Here is a 25664-nt window from a genome sequence, read left to right as displayed (position 1 = left end):
GATAAACCCTGAGATTTGCTAACCTGGTTAGAGCATTGTGCTAGTGACACCCATGGGTTTGAGGGTTTGATTCCTGTATGGGTCATTCACTTAGAGTTGGACTTGATACTTGTGGGTCCCTTCCAACTCAGAATATTTTGTGATTCTGTGACCAATGTGTGGGTATTTGGAGTATTTTCTTCCTTAGGTTTTGGTTTATTCTTTTTCCTTACATTGAGTTTATAAAGATACCTCAATCCTGGTTCTGGATCCTGCTAAGCTTTTATCTTCAGCATATTTTGGACACACATGCTGCCACTCCAGCCTCTGAGACTCGGATTGAAGGCAAGCCCCCTCTGCTCTGCCCTGCCTCTGCCCTGCTTTCACATCTGCCTAGCTTGGCTTTTTTCATTCATCTTCTCTTTTCCTCTAGAATAGCTCCAGCCCAGTATGTTTCAAGAGGAGCAGGCAGTGAGGGAATGTGTAGCTGGCATGTGGCTTCTCACCAACATGACACGAAAAAGCATTACAGAATTTTCAGCCAAGGATGAGCAAAGCCATGTTCAGTCACCCTGATGTTTAACCTCTTTTTAGTGATGTCCCTACACAGAAAAAAAAAAGAAAAAAACAAAAAAGAAAAAAGATAAGTGTTTTTTCTTTCCTTCTTTAATTTTTTTCCTTTTTTTTTTAAATTAAAATGATCTATCTCTGAGCCCTTGTGTCTAAAATAATTCCAGCCAGTGCTTCAGTGCTAAACCCACTCATGCCTGGACAGCCCAAGCCAGCTCCTGCAATGGAAATCCCCTTTCCTTTCTCACTACTTCTTTTTGCCTGCGGCAAAGTCACCTGTCTTTGGTAGATTCCCCAAAATCCCCAAAATCTCAGCCCCCACCCAGATGACTGCAGCCATGCAATTACAACTCTGTGCAGCCGTGCTGGAGGGCCACAGCACGGCTGGGCTGGAGAGCCCTGGGTCACGGCCAGCCTGCTCGCTGAGGAGGATGGCGAGTGAAGGCCTGGGAGGGATTTGTCGCTGATGATATTGTTACATTCTTTCCGAATCCTGGGAGTAAACAGACGGTCCAATTTTAGAAAGAACAGGACTGGAAAATTTAAACATTCCTTGAAGAATTGGTACAAAAGCGGGGGGAGGGGGGGCGCTGAAGATGATCTCACAGGCGCTCCCGAGCCAGATGAAAAGCTCATGACTGGAGCTCAGAACGCAGTTGAGGGGCCTGTTTCAGGTCGGAGGCGATATCACAGCAGAGAAGCTCCCCCAGCACATGGGACTGAGCAAAAAGAGCCTCTGTCTGGCAAGGGGGGTCCCAAGCCCCGCAGCCCAGGCTGTGGGGCCGCCACTGCTGGCCACTCTGCCATCCTGGTTTTATCTCCAGCTGGCACATGGCTTCCAGCATGGGAGAGAGGAGCCCAGTGCTCAGCTAAGGACCAGGAGCAGGGACAGGATGGGTGACTGAGCATCACCTGGACCAGCATCCCAAGCCTTCAGCTGCTGCTTTTAGCCACTGAATAGAAGAAAATCTCCACACTGCCCACTGCAGCTGGACAAATGGAGAGGAGCTGGTGAAGCTCAGCACCCACACCACAGCACCACACAGGACTTTGGACATGCTCCCATACCAGAGCTGGCACATGGGAGCTGTCAGGGAGCAATGGAGCCAGACTGCTGCTGCTGCTGCTTCATAAGCAGATAATGCCTCTTAATAAAAACCAAGTGGGTGATTACAAAGGGGAAGAATAAGGGAGGAAAAAGATAGCAAAATAAAAAAAAAAAAAGGAAAAAAAAGGAAAAAAAAGCAGAAAAAAAAAGCAAAAAAAGCAAGGGTTTGTGCTGAAGTAAACAAAGGTTAAAGAACAGTCAGGCTCCTGCAGGAATAGCAGAGCTGGGCTGGGAGGGAGGGGGCATTACGTAATGCAGGAAAAATGTTGGCTCCATTCAGTTTTCCACCACTTCATGTGATGTCAGGAAAACCATATAAATCAACAGTCTTTTTGCTCCCATGGATGGAGGGCAGCAAGCAGCACTATTTATACTTACACAATTAAAAAAAAAAAAAAAGAAAAAAGAAGAGAAGCTGATGATTTCCAAGACTGGGAATAATTGACTCAGATTCTTCACTGCCAGCCACTGGAATCACTGCTTCTGGGCTGTTAACCCTTGAGGAGTCCCTGGCACCAGTCCTGCCACCCCCAGCTCGCCTGTCCTCACCCATCACCCTCCATCAGCTGCTTCAAGGGTCAGAAGGTTGCTGGCCTGGAGGTGAGCAGGAACAGCCAAGCCTGGTGTTTGCATGAGATGGGGACACGGAGGCGCAGACCCCTGCATCTGCTGGGCTGGGAGAGCTGGGCAGCACAGAGGGGCTCTGCAGGGCTGCCACACTGAACTGGGGACCCTCAGGACAGCTTCCCTGAGGTAATGGCACCCACTGAGGGACAGGCTGAAATTTTCCCAATTTTGGGATAGCCAACTCACTGGGATAACAAAGCACCTCCAAGGAGAACTCAGGCACTTCTTCTGAGACACCAAATGGGTTGAGGCAGGACAAGGTGCTTGAGGCTGGAGTGGACAGACCGAGGGGCTAAACCCCACAAGGGCAAGGGTTCAGAATCAGGCCCACTCACACATCCTGCCCCAGAGTCCCCAAGCACTCCAGAGCTGTCTCTACACCAGCCCACTGCTGCCCACAGCGCAGGCAGGAGGAAGCTGTGCCTGTCAGCAAGCATGCCCAGCCTCTGCTGGATGCTCTGCACAGCCATTCCAGTCATGATTTCCATGTGAAACACTGCCGCCATGACCCAGTGTTCCACATTTCAGCTCCAGCTTTTCCCCCTGCTGGTGGCCCGTGTTCCACATGAGGCTGAGGCCCTGCTGCGCTTTTAATTTGGGAGGCTTGAGCTTTGCTTGGTGCCTAGCAGACCCACACTCCTGCTTGGGGCTCCTGCAGCCCAGGAGGATAGAGATGGCTGTCCTGATGATGGAGGAGGCGTGTGCCCAAGTTGGGGACAGCAGGTTTGCTGGCAGGGGTTTGCTGGTGGTGTGCTGATGGCTGAGGGGGGTGGCACGCTGCTGGAGCGTGCTGTGCATGCAGCTGGAGGGCACTGGCAATACAAGGCTCCCTCCACTTGCCAGAAGGCAGGAAAAGGCTCTGGGGTTTTCAGGGACATCTCACTCAGCCCTGTCCAGCCCCAGGAGGACTTGGTGGGGCAGGGCAGGGGTTTGCAGCCAGCACCCAGCTCTGCTCCTCACCCAGCCCTGGGAAAGGGGGTGCCAGGGTGACACCACCAAGGCTATTTCCTGACCCATCCCCATGACTAAGCAGGTTCCTTCCCAGATGCAACTGAATCTACCACTTCCTTCTCCTGCACCACATGCCAAGCTGTGCCCTAGTTTATGCCACAGCGACCTTGGAACCGCAGGCACAGCTACTGAGGCAGGCCAGGGACTGCCATAGCAAGCTCAGGAAGGCATCCTCCAGCACTGGCCTCAGCAGAGCTCCTGCAATCCAGGCCACAATAATTAGTTTGACCATGATTTTGTGTAGTCCCTGCTTGGTTTTGTTGGTAGAACCTGGGGCCAGGGGGTTTAATCCTGCTGTTTCTCTGCTCTGTTCTCCCCCCCCATCACAATGCAGCTGCTCTAATTCAACAGCACTTACCCCTGCCTTGCATGGGCAGGGCTCCCTGAATGCCACTTGCCCATGCTACCTTCCCCCCACAATTACCCTTCCCCAGCATCTGTCACTCTGTGGGTATGGCAGGGCACAGAGATACCCTCTGCCTCAGCCCCAAAGCAGTATCCAATGCCCACAGGATGAGGACAGGCTTGAGGGACAGAGGTGATTCCCATCTCTGTGCTTCTGGCACTGTTTAGGAGCATGGCTGAGCTCAGTGGGACTGAGGGGCTGCACAGGGCAGTAGTGCCTGCCCACCCATCCATGGGCAGAAAGCTCAAAGACAGGCAGCCATCAAGGGCAGATGCCTGGCTGTCCCAGCCAAGGGGAATCAAAGGCATCTTTAGCTCTCCCTCAGAGAGTTTCCTGCCTCTCTCTTCTCCTCTCTGCTGGGCTGGAGCTTTTCATTCATCAGTCACCTGCCTCACTGCAGAAGGGCTGTAATTAGGGCAGCACGTGCCTCCTCCTGCCTGCACATTTGTGTCCAGAGAGCATCATCTCCAGCAGACCCTGACTCACTCAGTGATGACCCTCTGCCCCTGCCATCCTTCTCCTTTCCAGTACATCCATGGATTTCTTCTCCTGCCGTCCCTTTAACAGCAGCAAGAGGGAGCAGAGTGCCTGAACCGGGTCTGTTCCTTGGCACACTGACCAGGGATGAAGCAACACAGGGATGGGAGAACAAAGGGCAGCTTTTGGATGGCTGGATCCATGCCACCACAGCTCCTCTGTACCCTCCTCTTTCATTCACCCTGGCTGGTGGTGAGATGGACAGTGCAAGGAACGAAGGCATGGGAAAGACCCAGTGATGCCAGTGTGGGCTGAGCCTCCTCAGCCTGCGTGCAGGGCTGCCTTCCTCCCCCACAGCCACTGGTGGCCAGGGCAGCAGGTGCACATGGACACAGCTCCATCACTCCAGGCTAAGGGCATGAGTGCCCCTAGAGATGCAGTGGTAACCCAGGGCTCCTACCTGTGAGGATGGAGACGCTGTGGAAACAGCTGTCCAGCTTGCCCAGGAGGATGGAGAGGAAGCTGTCAGCAGCCAAGCCGGTGACGTCCCGCGTGCTCTGGTCGTAGACCACCACATCCTGGTGGTCCTCCGCCTCCACCTGCAGGGGAGTGGCAAAAAACGGGCATCAGAGAAATGGGCTGAGCACTGAGGATTCCACAGCACCGTGGGAAGCAAAGCTGAATTTAGTGGTCACACAAGCAGGAAATTCCAGCTCCACACAATTTCCACAAGCTGGTTTTGACCACCAAATGGAGTGTCCAGCCAGGCTGGGACTGCTCCATGGCTGCAGGTGAACATGTCAGTAGAGGTGCCCATTGCCACATTCTCACCAACAACAAGTGCTTTTGAGCATCCTACCCAAAAGAGGGTCACTCCTCCCCATCACCCACCCTCATCTTGCTGTTACTTAACTGCTTCCCAGAAATCACCACAACTTCTTCCACCACTTCCTCCCCAGCCAACTTTTGCCCTCAGATACTCCTCCTCAGCTTGGTGTCACAGGAACGGGAACACAGGGATTTGGGAGTGGTTCTGCAGGCAGGGGTGCTCCCAGCACAGCCCTAGTACTGTGGCTGGAGTCAGTGGGGGCTGGATCAACAACTCTTCAGGGCTCAGCCTGGGGACACCTTGCCACTACATGTCACCCCAAACCTGCAGATCACCCCTAAGGGCTGAAGGAAAGGGAAAATCTCTTATATTACTTAGTGGATGTTCCAGGTGATGCGCTTTCTTCCTTTTGTAATGTGTGCTGGGGCCTGCACACTGCAGGGATAAACTGGGAAGAGCAGAAGGAGCTCCTGGGCTGCTCCCACGTGATTTTACATACCACAAACTGCAGGGATAAACTGGGGCAGGTGGGATAACCTGCAGGCAGGAGTCCCCCCACGCCTGGTGATGACTGGATTGCAATGAGAGCACTCAAGGCACAAACAGATACTCCCACACCTACTTGAAGGTCCATGCACCAAAAGGAGATAAAAATCCTCCCAGAGGCATAGCTCAGCTCATCTGCTGAAGAGCTGGGTGTATGGCACACACCTGCCCTGAGAGCACCTGCCCTTCCAGCCAGCGGGGTAAGGCACATCCATCACATCATGGGAGGAGGAGGAGGCAGCAGCAAGCAGGGAAGGAGGGAATGTGTGCAAGCTGCTCTCTTCTCAGCAGCTAGTGCTGGAGCTGCCCATTGGCCACCCTGTGCCAAGCCCTCTCCAAAATGTCTTTAGGAGACCACTTGAACAAGGTAGCACTCATGGACACCTGCCTCGTTTTGCTGTCTCACTGCCAAGCCCTATCTCACCACTAGAGCAGATTCGCTCAGGGTTGCTGTTATTATTACTGCTGCTTTCACACCCTGCTGCAGGTGCTTCCCTGCTCAGCAACGTGAGCACCATCCAAATAAAGCTGCAGGGAGCAGTGATTTGGCTGAGCTCATCAGATCTCTGCGCCGCAGCGGAAGCCCCGCACCGACAGGAATCCCCGTCGGGGCACCACGCACAGGTGTGCTCCAGGAGGGGGCTCACAGGACACACCTGTCCCCAGCCTGGCACCACGGACTGCAAAGCAAAACCAGCCCCATGGATCAGCAGCTTGACAGGAGGCATGAAAGGAGAGCATAAGAGGGAAGAGAAAAGGACATGGGAATTCTAAAATAAGACACTGAAAAATGACTGGAGCCACCTGAGATAAGCCAGATGAGGATCTACTCCAGCATCTTTTCCTCAGCCAATCCTGACACAGGACTTTTGTGGGAGGTCATCCAAACACAGCTGGAGGGAAACACGCTGGCTGTCAAGCTGGTTCAGAACGGGGAACCTACCAGTCTTCAGCAGCTGCCTAGCCCTTCAAGGCTCCCTAGCACATCCCAAAGACCCAGTTCTCAACCTGAAGTCCCATACCAGCAAAAACATCTTTCACCAAAAGCACAGTGAGGCGGGAACCACTCTGCAGTGAGGCAGGGGCTCATCCCAGCTGCACAGTCCAGGCTGAGGAGGCTGCAGGAGAGATACCAGCTCTGGCTGAGCAGCATTATCCCACAATAGGATTTAGTGTTTCCTCCACACGGGAAGGCTTTGTTTGGGCCATTACTGCAGGGTTGCTGCGCGACGGCAGAGATGTGCAACACAGTTTACATCTTATTAAAGTTATAAGGTTTCACTCAATGTAAATGCCAAACGAGTGTTGGCCTCACATGGCCTGGCTGCAGAAAATAAATACCTGACTTGCTGGGGTGAGGATACCGGCAGGAAGGTCCTGAGGAGCCCTCATGGAGCATACAAGGATGCACTGGCATCCCAGCTCCTCACCACGAAGGGAAATAAGACACAGACGTTTAATCGAGCACATGGGTCTCCCATTAATCTCACGCCCTCCTGAAATGCCCCATCTCTGGCTTTAAACATAGGGAGGCTAAAAGCTAACTGGGCAGAGGAGGGTAAAGATGAAGAGATGCTCCATACTAGATTCCTGCTTCTGCCAGGTGCTGGCATAGGACAGAGACATAGCTGAAAACAGAGGTATTCTTCTGAGAAGCAACACTTTCATGGGGGTTGCTGTCACCCCAAAACTGCTGAAGTAACCCCAGGCATCACCCTCCAGACAGGGTCCCCACATCCATGTAGCAAGGGACAGGAGGGCCAAGATGAAGCAAGTCTTTTGGCTCCAGATAGACGTTGAGTGGGGCTTGCAAACCCATGCATGCCTTTGAAAAGCTGCTGGCCCACTCCAGTGCTGGAGGTGCCCCAGAGCAGCTCCCCAAGAACAAACCTCGTCCCTGCTAAAATCCTGGCTGGAGGGATATGACCAACCAGGAGCCAGGACCAACAGCTCCAACCAAACCCCAGCTGAGAGCATCAATTCATTGCCTTTGTGCCAAGCCCTGTGCCTCCCATCACTGTCCCCACATTGGCTGGAGGTAACTCCCACGTGGACATCAGTCCCCAGCACTGCGTGGTTAACACAGCTTGGGTCCCAGCTCTGTCTCTCCCCAGCTGCCAAGCAGGGATAATGATGCTCTACAGGTAATCCAGGCTAAGATAAGAGTGAGCTATTATTATTATCCCAATTACTACTGACATCTCAGTCACGTATTGTTTCAAAACACAGTGAATCACCTCACTGAAACAACAGGGCTTCCATCAACATAAAGAGCAGCCAGGCACAAGGCTCAAAATTAAGCCCCAGCTTACCCTCAAGCAAAACAGCTGCTTGCAGAGCCAAGCCCCTAATGCAAATAAATAAATATTCCCATCACCTGAAGAGACCCTTGTCTTGCCTCAAAGCATGGCTGTAGTTGCTCTGGAGATTGCTCCATTTCAGGAAGTAAGAAATGGTTGAGAGGTGGACTTTCCAGGGGGATCTTGAAGAAGTAAAATTTTCAACATTTCCCTAAAGAAATGCTAGTGAAAAACCCAAGCAGGAATTTCCCATAACCTCTGCTCTCCAAACTGCACGGAGGAGCTGAATTATTCCAGTTCTTATTGGAATTTTTTACTGTGAGAGTTTATTATTGTCAGCACTGGGAGAAGGGTTGAAAACCAACCATAACAAGTTATGTTGGTACCATTTCTGTGTGGAGGGAAATGACTGCAAGAGGAATTGCTGCTGCAGCTTTTCCCAGATTGGGCACCATGGGAAGATGGTCCACATGAGGGCTTGGGGAGCAGTGGCTATGGCAGCTGCCACAATCATAGGATCATAGGCATAATTCATTGAAAAAATAAAGGGATTTTAAATGTCTCTGCTTGTTCTTTTCTCCCAAATGGTCCTTTCCTCTCTTTGCTCCAAAAAAAGCCAGGAGCTGCTGCTATCCCACAGCATCACTCCAAACTGCAGCCCACAGAAGCATTGCTAATGGTACCCTTCCTTAACTGCAACACGGAAAAGGAGAGAGTAAGCACTGGGAAAAGCAAATTAGACAAATTCTCCCACCCACCCCCCCGCCAGCACGCAGGCAGAAGGAGCGGCGTTGGCGGCCAGGTGGGGTTTGCTCAAATGCTCTGGCTGTATCAGCCCGTGTCCTTCCCCAGGAGGCAAACAGCTCGCTTAGAGTCGCTGGGATGGGATGAGCAGGTTCATCTCTCTTTGCTGGAGATGAGGAGGAGTGGGACGAGGCGAGGGCTCGGGGCTGCCCTGTGGCTGCCCGGGCAGCCCCGCGTCGCTGCCATCCGCCTTTGTCTCGGCAGCCCCGGCCGGCCGGGAGCAGGAAACAGGAGGAGGGCGGGAGGCCCGTCAGGAGGAATAATGGGGCCGGACAATCGCGCTACTGATGTCACCCTTCCTGCCATCTGCTCCCCAGGCCAGCCGTGCCCCCGCCCCCAGCACCGCGGAGCCAGGGGCAGAGCAGGGCTGGGGGATGTTGACCAGCGGAGGCAGAGGAGGCAGGGGAATGACACCGGGTGTCAGAGGCGTAAATCAGCTTTCAGCATCCCCTTCTGAGGATCTGTGCACCTCGAGGTAGCAGCTCACATTGATTTCTCGGGGTCCCAAAATACTGTCTGACTGAAATGGGAGGTAGGGAGAAGGAAAGAGGGTGAGAAGAGAGTTCATCAGCCCAAAATGCAACCACACAAGTGCATGCACAGAAAGGCCTGGACACCCCAAGCCACCGCCACCCCCCCTGCTTTATGCCAGATGAGAATAGGGCAATGATCTCCTCCCAGTATCCCACTCCAGCTTCCCAGGACAAGTGGCTTAACCTCTCAAGGGTGTCCTGAAGCTTAATTAATTCCTGAGCCGCGTGTGTTGGGAGAGCCAGCAAGCCGTGGGCACGGCAGGGGCTGTGCAGAGCAGCAGCAGCAGTGGGGACATGCAGCCTCCTGCCCATGGATGTGGCAGGAGGGATTTCAGCCGCATCCAAAAGAAAAGCAAAAAGGAATTAAAGGCGATGGCAACGCCTCTCTCCTCTTCTCCTAGCATCCCTGGTTACAATCACACCCCCAGCCAGTACGTGGACTGATGCAATGATCCAGGAGCTGGGAGAAAACGATCCTTCTACGCTCCTTCTATGGGGACAGAGCAGGGAATGCCAGGAAGGACCAGCCGGCTCCTTTGGGAGCCCACTGCTCCGCTGCAGCTGGCGAGCTGCAGGTTTGCAGGCGGATGGCATCAGCTGATGTTAACTCTTCCACGCTTCCCCCTTCCCTATCATCCTCCTCTTCTTCCTCCCCCTTGCGCATCGCTTGTTCTGCCGCTGCTGCCGCTCCACGTGACAGCGGCCACTGCAGAGGTGACCCTCGCCGGGAGGAGGGCGGCCGCTCCGCTCTCCTCGGAGCTTGCGAAAAACTGATTATTCTGCTTTATTCTCCAGGGGATTTAAGAGCAGCTAAAGCCGTTCAGGAATCAGTCTCTGCAATCCCCTCCGAATCGCCCAGCCCAGAGCATCCCCGAAGCAGATTGGCGCGAGGCCGGCCCCCCCGCACCGCCGGTCCCCTTGATCCCGCGGGCTGATGTCACCGCCAGCCAATGCGGACAGCGGTGGCTCCTCGGGCCGGCGGGGCGGGGGGGGACACACGACGCAGATGGCTCCAGCTGGGCCCAGCATTTGATTAATCGCCTGAATTACCCTCGCTTTGCCATAAAATTACAAGGCGGGAGTGGGGGAACGGTGGGAGAGAACTGGCAGGGCTGTGATGGCAAACCACCCTTCGGATGGTGAACCGTCCGCGGGCTCGTCCCGTGGCCTCTGCGGGATCCGCGGGCACTGCCCTGGGGCAGCATCTCGGCACCCACGGGCACTGCCTTGGGGCAGCATCTCGGCACCCACGAACACTGACCTCGGGCACCATCTCGGCACCCACGGGCACTGTCCCCGGGCAGCATCTCGGCACCCACCGGCGCAGCCCTGGGCCAGCATCTCGGCACCCACGGGCACTGCCCCCGGGCACCATCTCGGCACCCACCGGCGCAGCCCTCGGGCAGCAACTCAGGAGGGCACGACCCAGCCCACGGCCCTGCAGGGACACCCGGCACTGCTCCGGCCGGCGCTCCAGCCCAGCTCCGTGGCTCGGAGCCACCTCTATTATTTAACCAGGAGCGATAGAGAGAAGCCTGGGAGAGATAATATGCCATGACACCGGATAAGAGCTTCTGGCGTCACAGGGGAGGAGGATTACATGTCCCTGAATGGAGTTAGAGATGACAGAGGGGAGGGGAAGAGTTTTTAGCAGGGGATTAAGTTTACAGCTTCAGGAAGGCTTTGGGGGGTTGTTTGCTGTCATAAGACAAGTCCTAAAGCTGATATACCTGTTAGACTTGCTCGGGGACGGCTCCTGAAGCAGGGAGCCACGTCAGTGGGGTGAGGGCAATGAACAGGTCCCCGAGGACAGCCCTGAGGCCAAATGAGCTCACACTTTAGCTCTCCAAAGGGTGTCAAAGAGATGCTGGCAGATACCGGGGTCGAGGGATGGAAAGGAAGGATCCCTTAGGCCAGTGTGCATCCCACAAGAGAAGAGGGTGTGAGCACCCACCAGGAAAGGTGAGGGTCAGACCCCTTACCTTCATCTTGGAGGCAGGCTGGATGAGCTCCGTGATGGAGACCTTGTCCTGCTGCAGCCTTCTCTTGACAAGCTTGGAGCAGCAGATGTTGACGGAGCTGAGGACGTGCCAAGAGTTGTACTCCACGAAGGAGCGGCTGTCGATGACCAGGGTGCCCTCGGCTCCGTTCCTCAGGAGGCTGGCCAGCTTCTTGGGATCCATCACCTTGCGTGGGAGCCTGTCCCCAGCCATAACGGGCCAGTCCCCTCTATGGCAAGTGGGGAGCAAGGGGTGGAAGGGCAGGGCACCCGTGTCCCCAAGGGGAATGAGCGAGGGGCGAGGGGTGGGCAGGGCAGCACCCGTCCTATTCTCCTCACGCTGCTAATGCCCAGAGTGCCAACTCATTGTGCTGAACCTGGAAAGAGAAGAAAAGAGACAACAACCCATCAGCTAGGCAGGATGATCTCTGGGTGTCTTCAGAAGAACCTAAGGGTGCAACAAGCCACTCTTTTGAGATGTGTTCTCCCAGCCTGCTGGCACGTGCAAGAGGTTTTCTCTTTGTATTTAATAGCCCTCAGCAGAAGTTTCTTCCATAAATTTGTCTAATTGCTTTTTGAAGTCATGACAGCTTTTAATTTAACAGCACAGTGGCCAGTGGCAAGAAGTAGAATGGCTTGCCAGGTACACTGAAGTCGTCCTTCCTCTGGTTTGCTCCAAATCTGCTAACTGATGGCTCCTCTGGGTGAGCCTTACTGCTTCACCAGAAAACCACACGTGCCTGTTCCCTAATCTTCTCCACAGTTCTTACCACATTTAGACCTAATTTAAGGAGCTTTTCAGATCAAAGCATCTACAGAGCCACCAGTTACACAGACAGACACCTTTTGCCACGCTGGCCATGTTTGAGAGCCAGGCACATCAGGGACCTGCACAGGGCAAGATGTCACCTCCTTTCCCTGTTTCCAGTCCAACAGCTCCTCACACTCAATTTGCTTTTTCTGACCTCTGCCAAGCCCAGAGCTAATGGTTTCACAGAAGCAGCTTAGCTCAGCTCTTAGGTTCTGCTGCTGCATGGTAAAAGCTAGTTCGGGGCCCATCACACATACCACCAAATCAGGTTTGCTCACTCATGTTCATCACTTCACACTGGATTTCACCTGCCTGTTTATCAGAGCCTGTTCACGGGTATTTTTGCCAGCTTGCCTCCTGGTAAGTCAAGAGAAGACAAGAAATCAAGTTGGCCTTTATTCCTGTCTTCAAGAAACAGGCCAGGCATCAAGGCAGAGGTCTGGGAAGTTGTACTTGGACTGAGATGGCCCCAGAGAGCTCTCTGCTTTTCAGCACCTAACTTGCACAGAATTAGAAAGGGGCTTCACATACAGGAGTGCCCGGAATACAAATACCCTGTGTTTCCATCTTAGGAGCTGAGGGGGCTCAAGCCTGGTGCTCTCTGAGGTGAAGAACAAGATTCCTCCATGTCCAGCCCACAAGGTCTGCAAGGATAGCAGGCAGGCTAGGGAGCATTCAGCTGAGGGTGTCCTCTTAAGTTTTAATGGAACACGTCACTGCAAGGATATTTTAATGGCATTAGGTTTTAAAGCCACTGCAGTCATTCAGAAAATAAGCCTGGGCTACTACCCGGCTGCTCCTGTTCTTGCCAGTCAGTGTTTTAGAGAGAACCCACAAGCTGCTTCACGGAAGCTTTAATGCATCTGAATTAGGAGGCCTATGAATAACATGCCTGAAAAGGCCAGCGTAAAGATTTTCATTGACCTCTGCAGGATCAGGATTTGGTCCACAGACCAGAGAAGGCTTACGAGTCACTCTGATCCGGGCAAGCCAGCAGGTCCCATGAACTCTTACACCTGCAGGCACCTACTGCAATGGTAGCTCAAGATACAAAAAAGATGCTTGAGTCAGACACGCTACTGGTGACATGTCAGGGACCTCAGTTACCAGCCACCAAACCTGGAGGACACTGCCAGCTTGTAGGAAAAGAATGGAAAGCCACAAAATGTGAGGATGGGGGTTCCAGCATTTCCTCTGGCTCGTGACTCCAGCACTAACAGCCCAAACTTTCCTGGGCTACCAGATCTGCCTCCCAAAGCAGGAGTAGATGTCTCAGGCTTCAGTCCCAGGATCCAAGCTCCCAATAGGAGGCCACATTAGGATGTGCAGTACTTTTCTGCCCTTGTATCACACCCCTGCTGCCTCTGCCAACGTGTTAATACAAATTACGGGAGGGAAAAAAAATCCCCTGGAAGCTGAGATAGTGACAGCCCCTCCTGGCACAAAGCGCTTTGGCAGCCCCGTGGCACTCTGGCACACTGTGCCTGGCCCCACGGAGCGCCCCGCAGCTCCGGGCCACAATTCCAATTAGAGCAGCCCCCTCGGCGGGCACCGGGCGGTCCCCCCGCTGCAGGAACCCCACTCCCCCCAGCTCTCCTCAGGGGGGCTTAAAAATTGAAACAGTTCTAATTAGGGGGTCTGAGGGGGAGCGAGGCTGGCTCCTGCTGGGATATGACACACCTCATTACGTCGCTACCGCCTTGCCAGAAGCCCCCCTGCTGTCCCTTGGCTATAGAGCCAGGGCACTCAGAAAGGATGCAAATTAGCCAGCTTTTCCCCTTAGTCTTCCTTTCACACCCCACTCCCCAAATCACTTTCTGCCTCCCTTACCCATCAGGACACCAGGCTGTGAATGTTTTTTGGCTCTTCCAATTACATTGAAGAAAGAAAAAGGGAGTAGAAAGAGTTGACAGACAAAAAAACCCTGGAATAATACAGTGGCAGAGGGATGAGTGAAGCAGGAGGAAGGAGCGATCCAGCATTGCAGAGCTCCTCCGCATATAACATGGTATCCAATCTCCAGTGAGATTGTGAGCAAGGGCTAAACTTTTGGGGTGTCAAACACAGAGGGGTCTAGGAAAGATAGCAGATCCTGATGAACATGAAACTCTTAAGAGAAACCAAGGCACAAGAGGCCTTCACAAAGTTTGGCAGATGACCGGAAGCTTGGGTGGAAGACATCAGAGAAGACAAAGGAGGTTTCCCAAGTCAGCTAATAACCCCCCTCGTGCAGAAGAACCAGATAAACCTCTGCAGGCACATGTGACACATCAAACAGGTCCTACTCCCAGCTCCACCCAAAAGATGTGGGGGAAGGCAGGGCAAGGTTGGTCCATTCTGCCCCTCTTCCCCTTACAGGGGATGGAGTTGGCCAGCTCAGTGTGGTCATGGGGAGCTGTAACCTTGGCATCAGAACCAAGACACGAGGACTTCTCTGTGTAGGTTCAGCCAGGTCAAAGGCAGACAAGCTACTTCTCTGACAGCACCTTCACAGCACCTTGCAGGCTGTGTATGAGATGGTCTCTGAGAAGAACCAGCTGTAATGTCCTCATACCTGGGAAGACCAGAGAAGGAGGGAGGATGACTTTCTGCTTCTGCTGACATGGGTCAGAAGGAAAACTGAGGGAAGAGGCTTAGCCATGGAGCAGTGCTAAACTAAGAGATCTTCTCACCCCAGTGAGAGGAGACCAGGGGAAAAGGTTAACCTGGAACCTAAATTAGGGTTTCAGAAACATAGCTGTGTTCCTCTCTTATCAGTTTATTAAAGCCATCTTAATCTTCTTGAGTGTTCCTGAAGAACATTATCATAATCCTTTAATCCCACCTCTCCCTGGAGTGCCTGTAATGAGGAGATGGGCACATGGCTTAGCTGAATGGGGACAGCCAGCAGGAGAGGCCACACTTCAGGTGAGGGACAGAAAGATGGGCAGAGATTAGCAGAGGGCTGGGCCAACTCAATGGGACTCTGTCCCTGGTGTCACCTGCACAAATGCGTGTGTAGGTGAGGGGAGCTGGCCACACGAGTCACAAGCATGGCAGAGGTGCACACAGCGCACAAGTGTTCAGCCTGGCTGTGACCTTCTGGGCAGGCCAGGCAAGAGAGCAAGAAAACACAGGATACACCTCAGCCTAAGTCTGTCCATGTGGCATGAGAGACCACAGGAACTCATCCCTGTGCTGGCCCAACACAGATCACCCAGATGGAGGCCACTTCCCTCAACTGCTCATCTTGCACAAGGCCCCAGCTGAGAGATGTGGTATGGGAAGGGTGCAGATCTGGTTTCTCTTTTACTGGAGACTTCAGCTGGAAGGACAGGCAGCAGGTCTCTACAGCAACCCCAAACCTCACTAACCAGCAGGTGCACTCCTTGCACCAAGCTGGTGTTGTGTCCTGGAGAGCTCTACCCTCCACAGGCAGCCCCACCAAGGAGATGCTCCCCCCACTGCCACAGGAGGCCAGCCTTGCTGCAGGAACACATTCCCACCATGCCTGTGAGACTGGAGCTAGAGCAAGCCCCATGTGATGCTCATCCCAGGAGCACACTCTTCTGGTGGTGTCCCCATTTTGAGTTTACCAAGGGATAAGAGGACCACAGGCAAACATTTGTTTATTTGTCCCCAGTAATCTGAAAGCAGCCACTCCTGAAGAACTGCCACCTCCACCAAGGACTCACTGGCACTGACCCAAGTGATTTGGCTTTTCCCCTCACAGCCTTGCGGGTTGGGGGAAATATCTGTGCCTTGTGAGCCTGGCCAGGGCTCCTTCATCCATCCAGGTCAGCCCTGCACCAGCCTCAGGCTCACTGCTGGGATGCTGGCAGGACCCCACTGGATCCCAGCTCTCTAGACACATCCTAAGATGCAAACCACAGCAGTTTTTCCAAGCCCCACACCCTTTTTCCATCCTCATCCCTTCATTTCTTTCAAGTGCTTCAGCATTTAGCAAGCTCCCCTCGGCTGGCTCATGCTGTTTGAGGGATTCCTAAATCACAGGACCATTACTAATTATTATTATTATTTTGCAGCAGCAATCAGGGACGCGAGGCTCATTAACAAGTTAGCACCTCTGGTTTCCCTGGAAACCCGCAGCTGCCAGGCAACGGCAGCTCTCCGGCCCGAGGCGATGCCACTGCAGCGCCTTCAGCTCATTGCCAGAAAGATGCTGCACGGGTTGATGAACCCGGCCTCGCCAATGGGATGAGGTTAGAAAACTCCAGGATGTGTCCCCTGCTCCACCCTATCTGCTGGGAACCTCAGCCCTTCTTCCCGATCCTGTTCTGCCACTCGCAGCATCACAAACTGCGCAGTGGCTCCTCCCTCCCGGCGAGCCATGCAGGCTTTCTCCAAGGGCGAGGAATTTGGAGCATAATCATTCCCCAGAGTAACAGTGGGACAAAGCTGTCAGGTGCCTGCAGCAGCCGTTTTAGAGGTGATGTAACTGATGACGATTTCTCAGCAGTTACTCGAGGTCCCTTTAAGAGGCAGCACAAAAGATTTCTCTGCTTGACGATGGAAAAATGGAGTGGTGGTTGTTTTTTTTTTTTTCTTTGCTCTTTAAAAGGAAGCTGGGAAACACCACTAACCACATCCACTAACTTAGACAAAAATTTGCTTGTCCACCTTTCCCTAGTGAATCTCAAGGATTGGGACGAACGACATCTCCCAAGCCCCAGCAGTATGAGGATGTACGGCAGATGGGCAATGACTTTCCTGGTCCCAGTGAAGCCAAGTTGAGATCCACTGCTCTTTCCTAACCCCTGCCACCCACATGGCAGACAGAGGACTCCCCCACAGCCTCATCCACACCGATCTTACAACCCCATCTTGGATCCCTGAACACCCCAGGCACATTCCTCCTGGGACAAGAGCTCCTGCGCATGCCTCTCCATGCAGAGAGCACTTCAGGAAGGAGGGAAAGGGCAGCATTCTCTTTTTCCCACAGCATAGCACCCGGAGGCAGCCACTGCACTTTTGCCAGCATTTCAAGCTCGCTGATCTCATGATTTCTTTAATTTTTTCTCCTCCTTTCTACACTGCAGTCTCCTTTCAATTCCTGTAGGCTGGAAGCAGCATGCCAGGGAGCCCTGCAAGGAGCTGCATGCAACCAAACAGCACCCACTCGCCTCCCTGCATCTCCCACTGCCCTCCCCTCCTGCACCCTGCGGCCCAGAAGGTGTTTTCCACCAGAGGACGTGGCTGAAAGGCCAGGATGTCCTTCAGCAAAGTGCCAGATGGTGCAGTCACACTGGACGAGGGACGTGGCGTGCAGCCACGTGGCAGTGCTGGTGTGGTGGTGCTCAGCCTTGGGTACATGGCTGGTGGCATGGGACAACTCAGGGACAAAAGGGGACAGGCTGTACCCAGCTGCCAGGGGAGTCATTCCCATGCACCCTCAGCCCACAAGGCAGATTGGCTCTCCTGGCTGCAGTTAAGACAAGCAAAGGGGTCCTTCATCCTCTCTCACCACCTGATGCTGTGCCAGCAGCTTTGGATGGGTTATGACTGCAAATGTAATTGCCTCTCAGCTTGTTTCCACCAAAAAATTGAAGTTAAGGATTTATAGACTGGCCACTCCCAGAAAAATTTCTGACTGCAGTCATGATAGTCAATCTGGAGATCCAGTCAGGAAAAGCCAACGGGGACAGCAGGGAGAGGGATTTGGCTGGAGTCTAGATGACAAGGGCAGTATCTCCTCCTCTTAGACTTGTGCTTTTAACATGATTTATATGGTTTTCCCCTTTAGTATAAAAACAAGCTTTCATTTGAAAGCCTACAAAAGGCAAGACCAAAGGTTATCCATGACCAGCCAGCCATTTCATCACCACCTTTGCCCATGCTGAGGATATTGCTCCCAAGCACACTGCTTTCTAATACCAAAGCTATCCCATTTCCATTCTCACCCTGCCAAGCTGAGAGCTGCCACGTTCTCAGACCTAAAAGCACCTCCTGCTTTGAGCAGCTTGGCACACATCACAGAGGACATGTCATGATGGAGAAGAGAAACCTAGTCCTGCTGATCTTCAAGGGCCCTTGCTGCCCACTGCCTGGTATCCCATCATGTGCTGCATGACCCCTGAGCCCAGCAGGTTTATCCTGGGGATAAGGTGCTTCTTTGCCTTTTTACAACAAGAGCAGACAGAGGCAGCCCAGAAAGGTATGGAGCGAAATAGTTCTGCAGGGCTGGTCTTCCTCTCTCATCCCAAGGCAATAAACACCATAAATACCTGCTGGGTGCATTTGCAGTCCCCTGGAGAAAGGGTCTCCAGGACCTGGGTCCTATTTTCCCACAACACCCACACACCAAGTGAAAGAAAGCACAGGATTAAGCTGTGGCTCTTCAAAGCTGCAGATAAATATAGCATTTCACTTCTTAAGCACAATCCCCAGTGACAGGAACTTGTCCATCTCAGCAGAGTGCTGGGGACAGTCACAGGTGAGGCCAAAGCGAGCACCCAGCACACACAGGGGCAGTCACTATCCTGTGCAGTGACTAATGACAGTGGCTAATGCCAGTGCAGTCTCACTGGGCCCCCATATTCAAGTGAGAAATAGAAGCCCTGCCTCCCTGAAGAATAATGATGTTCCTTTCTGTCGGGTTGTCTGCAGTTTCTGGTGAGTACCAGTGCAAACTGAGGTGCACATCCCAGCACAGATCCGCAGCCAGAAAAAGCCAATGCCCAGTTTTGCCTCCCTATTCCCACAAAACTGTGAACCTCCCTAGAAGATCCAGAATTCAATGCAAATGCAAGGGGCTATGTTGTTGCCATGGGATGGAGACATTCCCCAGGCCAGCAAACACATTTCACAAGAGTTTTCTGACCTTCATGGCTTCATGGCTTGCTGAATTTTCTATATGCATACAATAGCCAAATTGCTGATGGCTTTGGGACGAATTAGCACGTGCCAGCTCAGGTTCTACTTTCTACCACAGCCCTAACAAGGAGGCACCAGCTCCTGAGTTTTGGAGGATTACCTTTCTCTAATAAAAAACACACAAGACAGGCAAAGCCCAAGATAATGCTCCTGCCCTGCTCTTCTCCTTTTCCCTTGGGGGCCATGATTCATTACCAGCTGGTTTTGTTCTTAATCTGAGGTGACACAGGGGTGAAACAAAGTGATTTGCAGGTCTTCCTTCATCCTCTCCACCGCGTTGAGCCATGGCTTGCTGGTCAGATGCCACAGCTCTTCATGTATGAAATAAATCCTGCAGCCTGGTCTCCTGACTGAGAGCTGGGTATTGCAGCACTTTGTAACACAGGTCTTCTCTCTGAATCCATATTATCACTGCTGCTGTGGGTGGCAAACTACATGGATTCAATTTCTGGAGGAAACAGACAGCAGTATTCCCCTCACCAACTCCAGGCAGGTGTTAAGCATGACGTATATGTGCACTTTAACCCCAGTTTCAAAAAAGCCCCAGAGATATAGCATGACATCCACCCAGAGATTAAACATCCTCCAACTCATCTCCATGCCAGCAGGTCTCACTCAGCCCTGCTTCTGAGCCTGCAAGTGACAGCTGGGGTGATCACACCAAGGCCTGCTCCTTTTGGGCTGGCTGACCACCAGCTAAGACCAGTTCAGACACCCTCACCTACCCACCTGTCCTGCTGGACTCCAACAGAGCTCACCCTTGTCTTTGCATCAGGTACTGCTGAATGAACCTTGCTCAGGTGCCAGACAAAGAGGCAGCCAAGCTCAAAGCAGAAGGGATTGTGAGGGTGACACAGAATTAACAGGCATCAGCATTCAGCAAGCAAGCGGAGAATGCGTCAATCTATTTTTAATGGTACAATGAGAGTGCTTTACAAAAGGATGTGTCTGGGGAGATTCTGCCCAGTCAGAGATTTGCATTCGGGTTTTTTTGCAGCAATCAACTTCCCTCAATGTGTGGGATGCATTTTGTCTCTTCACCACCCCACAGAGCAATTCAGAGGGCCCTGGCTCAGTTTTGGCTGGAGGCTCATCCCTCTGGGTCACCTTCCTGCCCTGCTGCATCCTTCTGACTTTCCACCAGAAGACCTGAACCTGACGTGAGCAGCAGGTAAGGTGTACAGGACAGGTCCAGGCTTCTTTGGCTTCTGGGTGTCAGCCCTGCTGAGCCAGTACAGCTGCTGGGGACATCTCTGCGAGGTGCCCGACAGCAGCAAAGTGGTTAACATGGCTTCTCATGGGCAGGCTCCAGTCAGCAGTGCTGGCACCCTCTCTGCACCAGCCCTCCACTCAGCAGCCTCAAGCGCCAAGCGAGGCTCCGGCTGCGCCCGTCCGCTCCCCACGCAGGGCTGCCGGCCAAGGCAGTGAGGATGGCATGAATAACTCCACTCAAGCCACGGCTCGAGGAGGACCAGGCTGCCATTGCAAGCTTGGAAATGAGGGTTGTTAGAGGCAACGCAAAAACAATCAGATGTTGTAGACACTTCTTGGTTGCTTCTTTTCAGCAGAGACGGAGGGACCCTCTTTGTCTGGAGGGTCTGGATTTCAATGGGAGACGTGTGATTCACGCAGGCACAGGTTTAACGTGTGGAAAGGGCTTGACTTACTCAATGCAAAAAACCTGCAGTGCCCTAATAGACTGAAATTTCTCCCCGAGCTTCTGCTGCATCAGCTGAATTACCATGTGTTAGCTGTAGACAGCAGAGCTCCTCAGAGAACTAAATCCCCTATTAAAAAGCTGAAAAGAGGCGAGCTGAAAAGCCGGGATGCAGGCACACTGCGCACCTCCGTGCCGGATGAGTAATGTGGGTTGACAGAGACGGACCGGAAAGACGCACTGCATTATTAGCAGGGCTGGAGGACGTGGTGGGGGACAGCATGCTAGGGTCATGCTGTCACTGGAGCCTCCATGCATGATCAAAGCAGTGGTCCACCTCATTCATGTCCCCTCACCAGCACTGCCTAATAACAGGTATCCTACAAAAGCCTGGGAGAAGCAGGGCGGTGGGTATTTATGGACTAGTCATGCAATAATTTAGGCTTAAAGGGACCTCAGCGGTTCAGCTGGTCCAACCCCTCTCTCCCTTAAAGGAGAACGAGCATCAACACTAGAATGGGTTGTCTTGCCCTTCTGGTTGCCAAATGACTTGTTCCCAGTCATCAGTGGTCTCAGAAATAATGTCCCCCATAACTCAGCATGAAGAAACCCTACACAGAGAGCCTCTTTTGCAAACTGCTAGAGGACCTTGAAGGACTCTGGAGAAATTCCTGAAGAACACAAGATCTCTGACCCAAGAAAAGGTTTTATTTAAAGAAAATACAGTAAAAGCAGACAAGACATATATGCACATATGAGGGAATCACGAGCGTTTTCCACACACAAAAACAACACGGAAAAAGGCATAAGAGGAGTGTGAAGAAAAGAGGAAATCAAAGAAGGATTTCTGGCCCCAGATAGGTTCCTGGGAGTCTCTTAAGTTTAGGCTTAGTGCACACAACCCCTGCATTTGTCCTGTTATTGCTCCCTGTTTACAACAGGAGACTCAATGTACTGGATCAGCTTCCAGTGAGCACCTCCAGGTTCTCCTCTGAACCCAGCCTGTGCTACCACTTCACCTTTTTTCTGAAATGCTGATCCTTCCATGACACCATGCAAACAATACCCATTGCTTTGGGAAACTGGAGATCCAAAGCACCAGAACCAACCCCACAGAAGCCCTGGGCAAAGCAAGGAAAGAAGCCTCCTGCACATCAGCCCAGATTAACTTGTCCAGCTGGGTCTAGAAAGCCTCAGAGGAAGAGCCAAATAGCAGAAAAGTGGAGCTGGCCATCCTACAGGAATCATGGCAGTCTGCAGCACAGTCTGAGCAGGGCTCTGTGCTGTGCACAGTACCCCAGTGTAGCCCACCTTACTCTTAATCTCCTTTCTTGAAGGGAGATTGTTGAGAACCAAAGGAGTGTCTTGGACAGCGTGGACCCAAAGGTTTGGGGCAAAAAGTCTAGAAACATCTCTTGGAAGAGAAAGAGATGTTTTCCTCTCCATGACCTCAGGCTAAAGAGGAGACAGGGTGACCAAGGCACTGACCATGACCAGAGCTTGGTATGTTCCACCATGGTCTCAGCTGCTGGCTCACTTCTGGCAAAACAACGGTGCCATGCGGATGGGACACATGTCACGGTCTCCCCCTCCATCAGATGAGCAGGCAAAGCCATCACTGGGGTGCACTACACCACTCACTGCCCCTGCAGGAACCTGCACCACCACTGATCATACCACAAGCTCTGCCTGGCTTTGACAGCAGCCCTGACACCAGCGGTGCATGGCATCCTGGCACAGTCAGTTTTTACCCTCCCTCACTCTCCCCTGGCTGCCTTATAATCCTGCACACAGAAGTACACCCAGGTCTCCTGAGCAAGCTTGAGAAAATCTTGAGCACAGAGCTTGTTTAGCTTCTTATCTGATGAATGCTCCCAGGCCACTCATCTCCCTTCCAATTACGTCAGGTGCTCCTTCCCACTGGCATCAGTCGGGACAGGTGTTATCTTCAGAGAAGAAATGTAAGGCTTGAAAAACAGGTTTTAAAACCCAGAGGGCATGGGGATGCAGAGGAGTGTCAAAGCTTTCCCCACAGTATGACTGCATTGCCGCTCTGGCTGCAGGAGTTTCTCTGCATAGCAGCAAGGAAAAGAGTGCAGGGAGACCCAGAGACCGTGAGCACCTGGGAATTTCTGCAACCACCTCCCCCTTAACACTGCCATTAAACACATGGCAGAGGGTAAAACAGGCTACAGTCTCTCCCTGGCTGTCCTACTGGGAGAGAGGGGTCAGCAGCCACAAGCTCCTTCTCTTCATCACCTCCTTCTCTACCAGATTCAGTTTGCTGGCACAGTTTCAGTATGATGGCAGTGTCCTATGAGCCTGCACCATAAATCAGGGCTGCCAAATGCTGGAGCACCTCCTTTTCCTCCTCCCATTCTTGATAGTGTGAACATGCTCTGCACCTGACTGTGGCCAGGGCTTTGGGAGCTGAGCTGTGCACCACAGAAATTAACCTCTGATCCCCAAGAAAAGCCTTGTTTAAATGCAAGGAAGCAAATCCAAAGAGGAAAAACCGTCATCCCCCATGCAGATTACAGCAGCTGGTGCAGAGGTAAGGGGTAGGGATGGAATGGGGACTCACTCATACTCATGTCAAGAGAAGTCACTTCAAAAATCCAGAGGCACAATGGGTTTCCAGCCTTTTGGGGGGTTTCCAGCCTGTGGAGATTTCCTAGGGGAGGACAGGGTTGCACAGGAGAGAAGAGAGTTTTCTCCCACCTCTTAAGATCCAATTTGGCAGCATGGGACAGACACTACTGCTTAGTCCTACCCAGCCCTCAGGGGTGTTTTTGTAGTAAAAGTGACGTTGCATTTAATATTAGGTGAATATAAGCTCTCCAAAGGTTCAGTGGCTTTCTCAGTGAGGTACCTGGCAGCCAGCAAAAACACACTGCAGACAAACATGGTGCAGTATTTGCAAGAATAATCTCCATGCAGAGTCCCCAGTGAACGCTCCTAAGGACTCTGGCCACTTTGCTCAGCTCTCCCAAGCTTAGCTGAGGATAGACTTTAAAGAACAATGCTAGATCCAGGTTCTCCTTACCTTGTGTCTAAGCAAGGACAACTGAAAGCCACAGGAGGACAGTCTGTTGGGTTAGAAGACTTTTGGTGTGAGCTGCTGACATCTCTGCTTGGAAACCTTCCAGCCTCAGGTTTGAGCCTCTCAATTGTGTTGCCAATAGACCAAGGGCAGGAATTTCTGCGTGCTGCCATTGCAAAGAGGCATGTGGGCATCCCTGGGCTGCTCACACTCTCACCTGTCTACTCTTGTCCCAGCCATTTAGACAATCCTGCACATCCAGGCTCTGCCACTGTGGCTGTGCCATGCAAAATTTGGGACGAGACACCTGCAAAGTCCTTGAGGGTGTTTTAAAATCCCAAATACACTATGGCCAGGAGGATTTTCTTGGTGCTACAGCTTATTTCGTTTCGGGAGCTGTTACAAGCAAAATCAAAGCGAGTGCAGGAACCGCCATGCAGACCCAAACCCCAACAAACCTCTTATGCAGAGAGAGTCCTCCCGGCACAGCCGTCCTCCGACAGCGCGAGCAGAGCCACACAGAGGCAAGGCCAGACCCAAAAGCACTGATTCCTCCCGAAAACAAAGCTCTCCACAGCCGCCTTTGGGCGCAGGCAGCCGTGCACCCAGCCTTTGCCTCAGCGCAGGGGGATGAGACAATGCAAGCCAATGTCAAACACTGCTCCACGGGCAAGCTGCTCTCAAGGTTATCATGGCCCCTGCACTGCCAGGTGCAATCCTGAGTGCTACCTGCTCGGATATCCTCACCCTTTCCTGCAGGAGAGGGGTCTGCCTTAGTCCCCAAATCACAGGGAGATGGAACCTCTGGCAACCATTCCCAACGCATTCGTCATCGCCAGCTGCTTGGGACAGGGATGGTCTCTCCTACATATGCTTATGCAGCACCCAGCTCCCACCAGGGAGCTGTGGATAACTACCGCAATACGAGGGATAAACGCATCCATGCCTAGAAAAATCCAAATATCCCTATCAGAACAGCACTGCACCGCGTTCTTCCTTCCAACGAAACCGCAAATTACTGACCTGTGCACAGAGCTCCCCCAATGCAAGCTGAAGCACTGACATCAGCTTTTGCTGTTGCTCAGGAATTTAATTCTGGGGGAGGAGAAAAGGGAGGGGGGAGCAGGAAGGAGAAGGAACTTATTTATCAATAAGGGAAATAAACAGGAATCTTTAAAAACAAACAACGCTCAGCACAGAAAGCAACATTTTACCACTATATAATGATTGAGGGTGTGTGGGGGGTGATCAATCGGTCCAGGCACATTAAGGGAGATGGAGAGGATTTTTTTAAACGAGCAGCTTAACTCATTAATCGCGAGCAGCGCCTTTGGAGCCGCAGCAACGAAGTCTTGCATGAAAACCCCCGCTGCTGAACACATGCCGGCTTCGTTTAAACGCCAAGGACACAGGGCGACACTCCAACCTCTTTCATCATCAGAAAAACCACAGCGCTGTTAACACCGCTTCCCCAAACACCAGCCCTGAGCCCCGCCAGAAAACCCCTGCACCCGCGACCCCCGGCCCGGCAGGACAGCGGCGATTCCCCGGAGCTTCCCAAGCCCCCTCCTCACCTGCACCACGGCCGCCCGGCAAGCGCACACCGCCAAGGCAGGGTGGGATTTCCACCGCCCCCCCGCCCGAAAACAAGCGCAGCATCCCCGACATGCGCGGCCGCGGAGCGCCAGCCCACCCCCCCCCCCCCCCCCCAGCCCCCGCTTCTTTCCCCAATCCCCGCCGTGGGGCTGCTCCCTCCCCAGCCCCGGCACTTCACACGCATCATTCTGCCTCGCACCGGAGCCGTTCCAGCGCTCACGGCCGCGGAGCGCTGTTCCTAGTGCGCACACACACGCACATATACCGGCACATGCTGTCGCGCTGTCCGCCGCCTCAGGGCGCGATGCCGGCTCCGCTCCCCACACTGTGCGGGCGCCCCGCACCGCCCCCCGCGCCCCCCTCCCCGCCTCCCCCGGGGCGCTCGGCCCCGTCCCGCACGGACACGGCGCGGACGCGGCGGGACGCGCACTGACCCGGCGCGGCGGGCTCGGCGGCCGCCCCGCTCCGCTCCGCGGGCTGTCCGCTGGCGCGGCC

At 53.2% G+C, this 25664-nt stretch overlaps 1 protein-coding gene across 2 annotated transcripts in view; it reads right to left on the bottom strand.

Annotated features, from left to right (window-relative positions):
• Positions 1–25664, bottom strand: part of DUSP8 (dual specificity phosphatase 8) — a 40837-nt gene extending 15173 nt beyond the window's left edge. The window contains exons 1-3 of one of the 2 annotated variants that reach the window (XM_066552785.1): positions 25604–25664; positions 11173–11566; positions 4639–4777 (exon numbers count right to left, since the gene is read on the bottom strand). In XM_066552785.1, coding sequence (XP_066408882.1) covers positions 4639–4777; positions 11173–11403 — 370 coding nt within the window. In that variant the 5' untranslated portion in view covers positions 11404–11566; positions 25604–25664. Of the gene's footprint in view, positions 1–4638; positions 4778–11172; positions 11567–25147; positions 25231–25603 lie in introns of those variants that run through there. The other variant, XM_066552784.1, reaches the window with a different exon arrangement.

Source organism: Molothrus aeneus, chromosome 6 (genome assembly GCF_037042795.1).
Source record: "Molothrus aeneus isolate 106 chromosome 6, BPBGC_Maene_1.0, whole genome shotgun sequence".
Taxonomy (NCBI): Eukaryota; Metazoa; Chordata; class Aves; order Passeriformes; family Icteridae; genus Molothrus; species Molothrus aeneus.
This window is presented reverse-complemented; position numbering and strand designations above follow the sequence as displayed.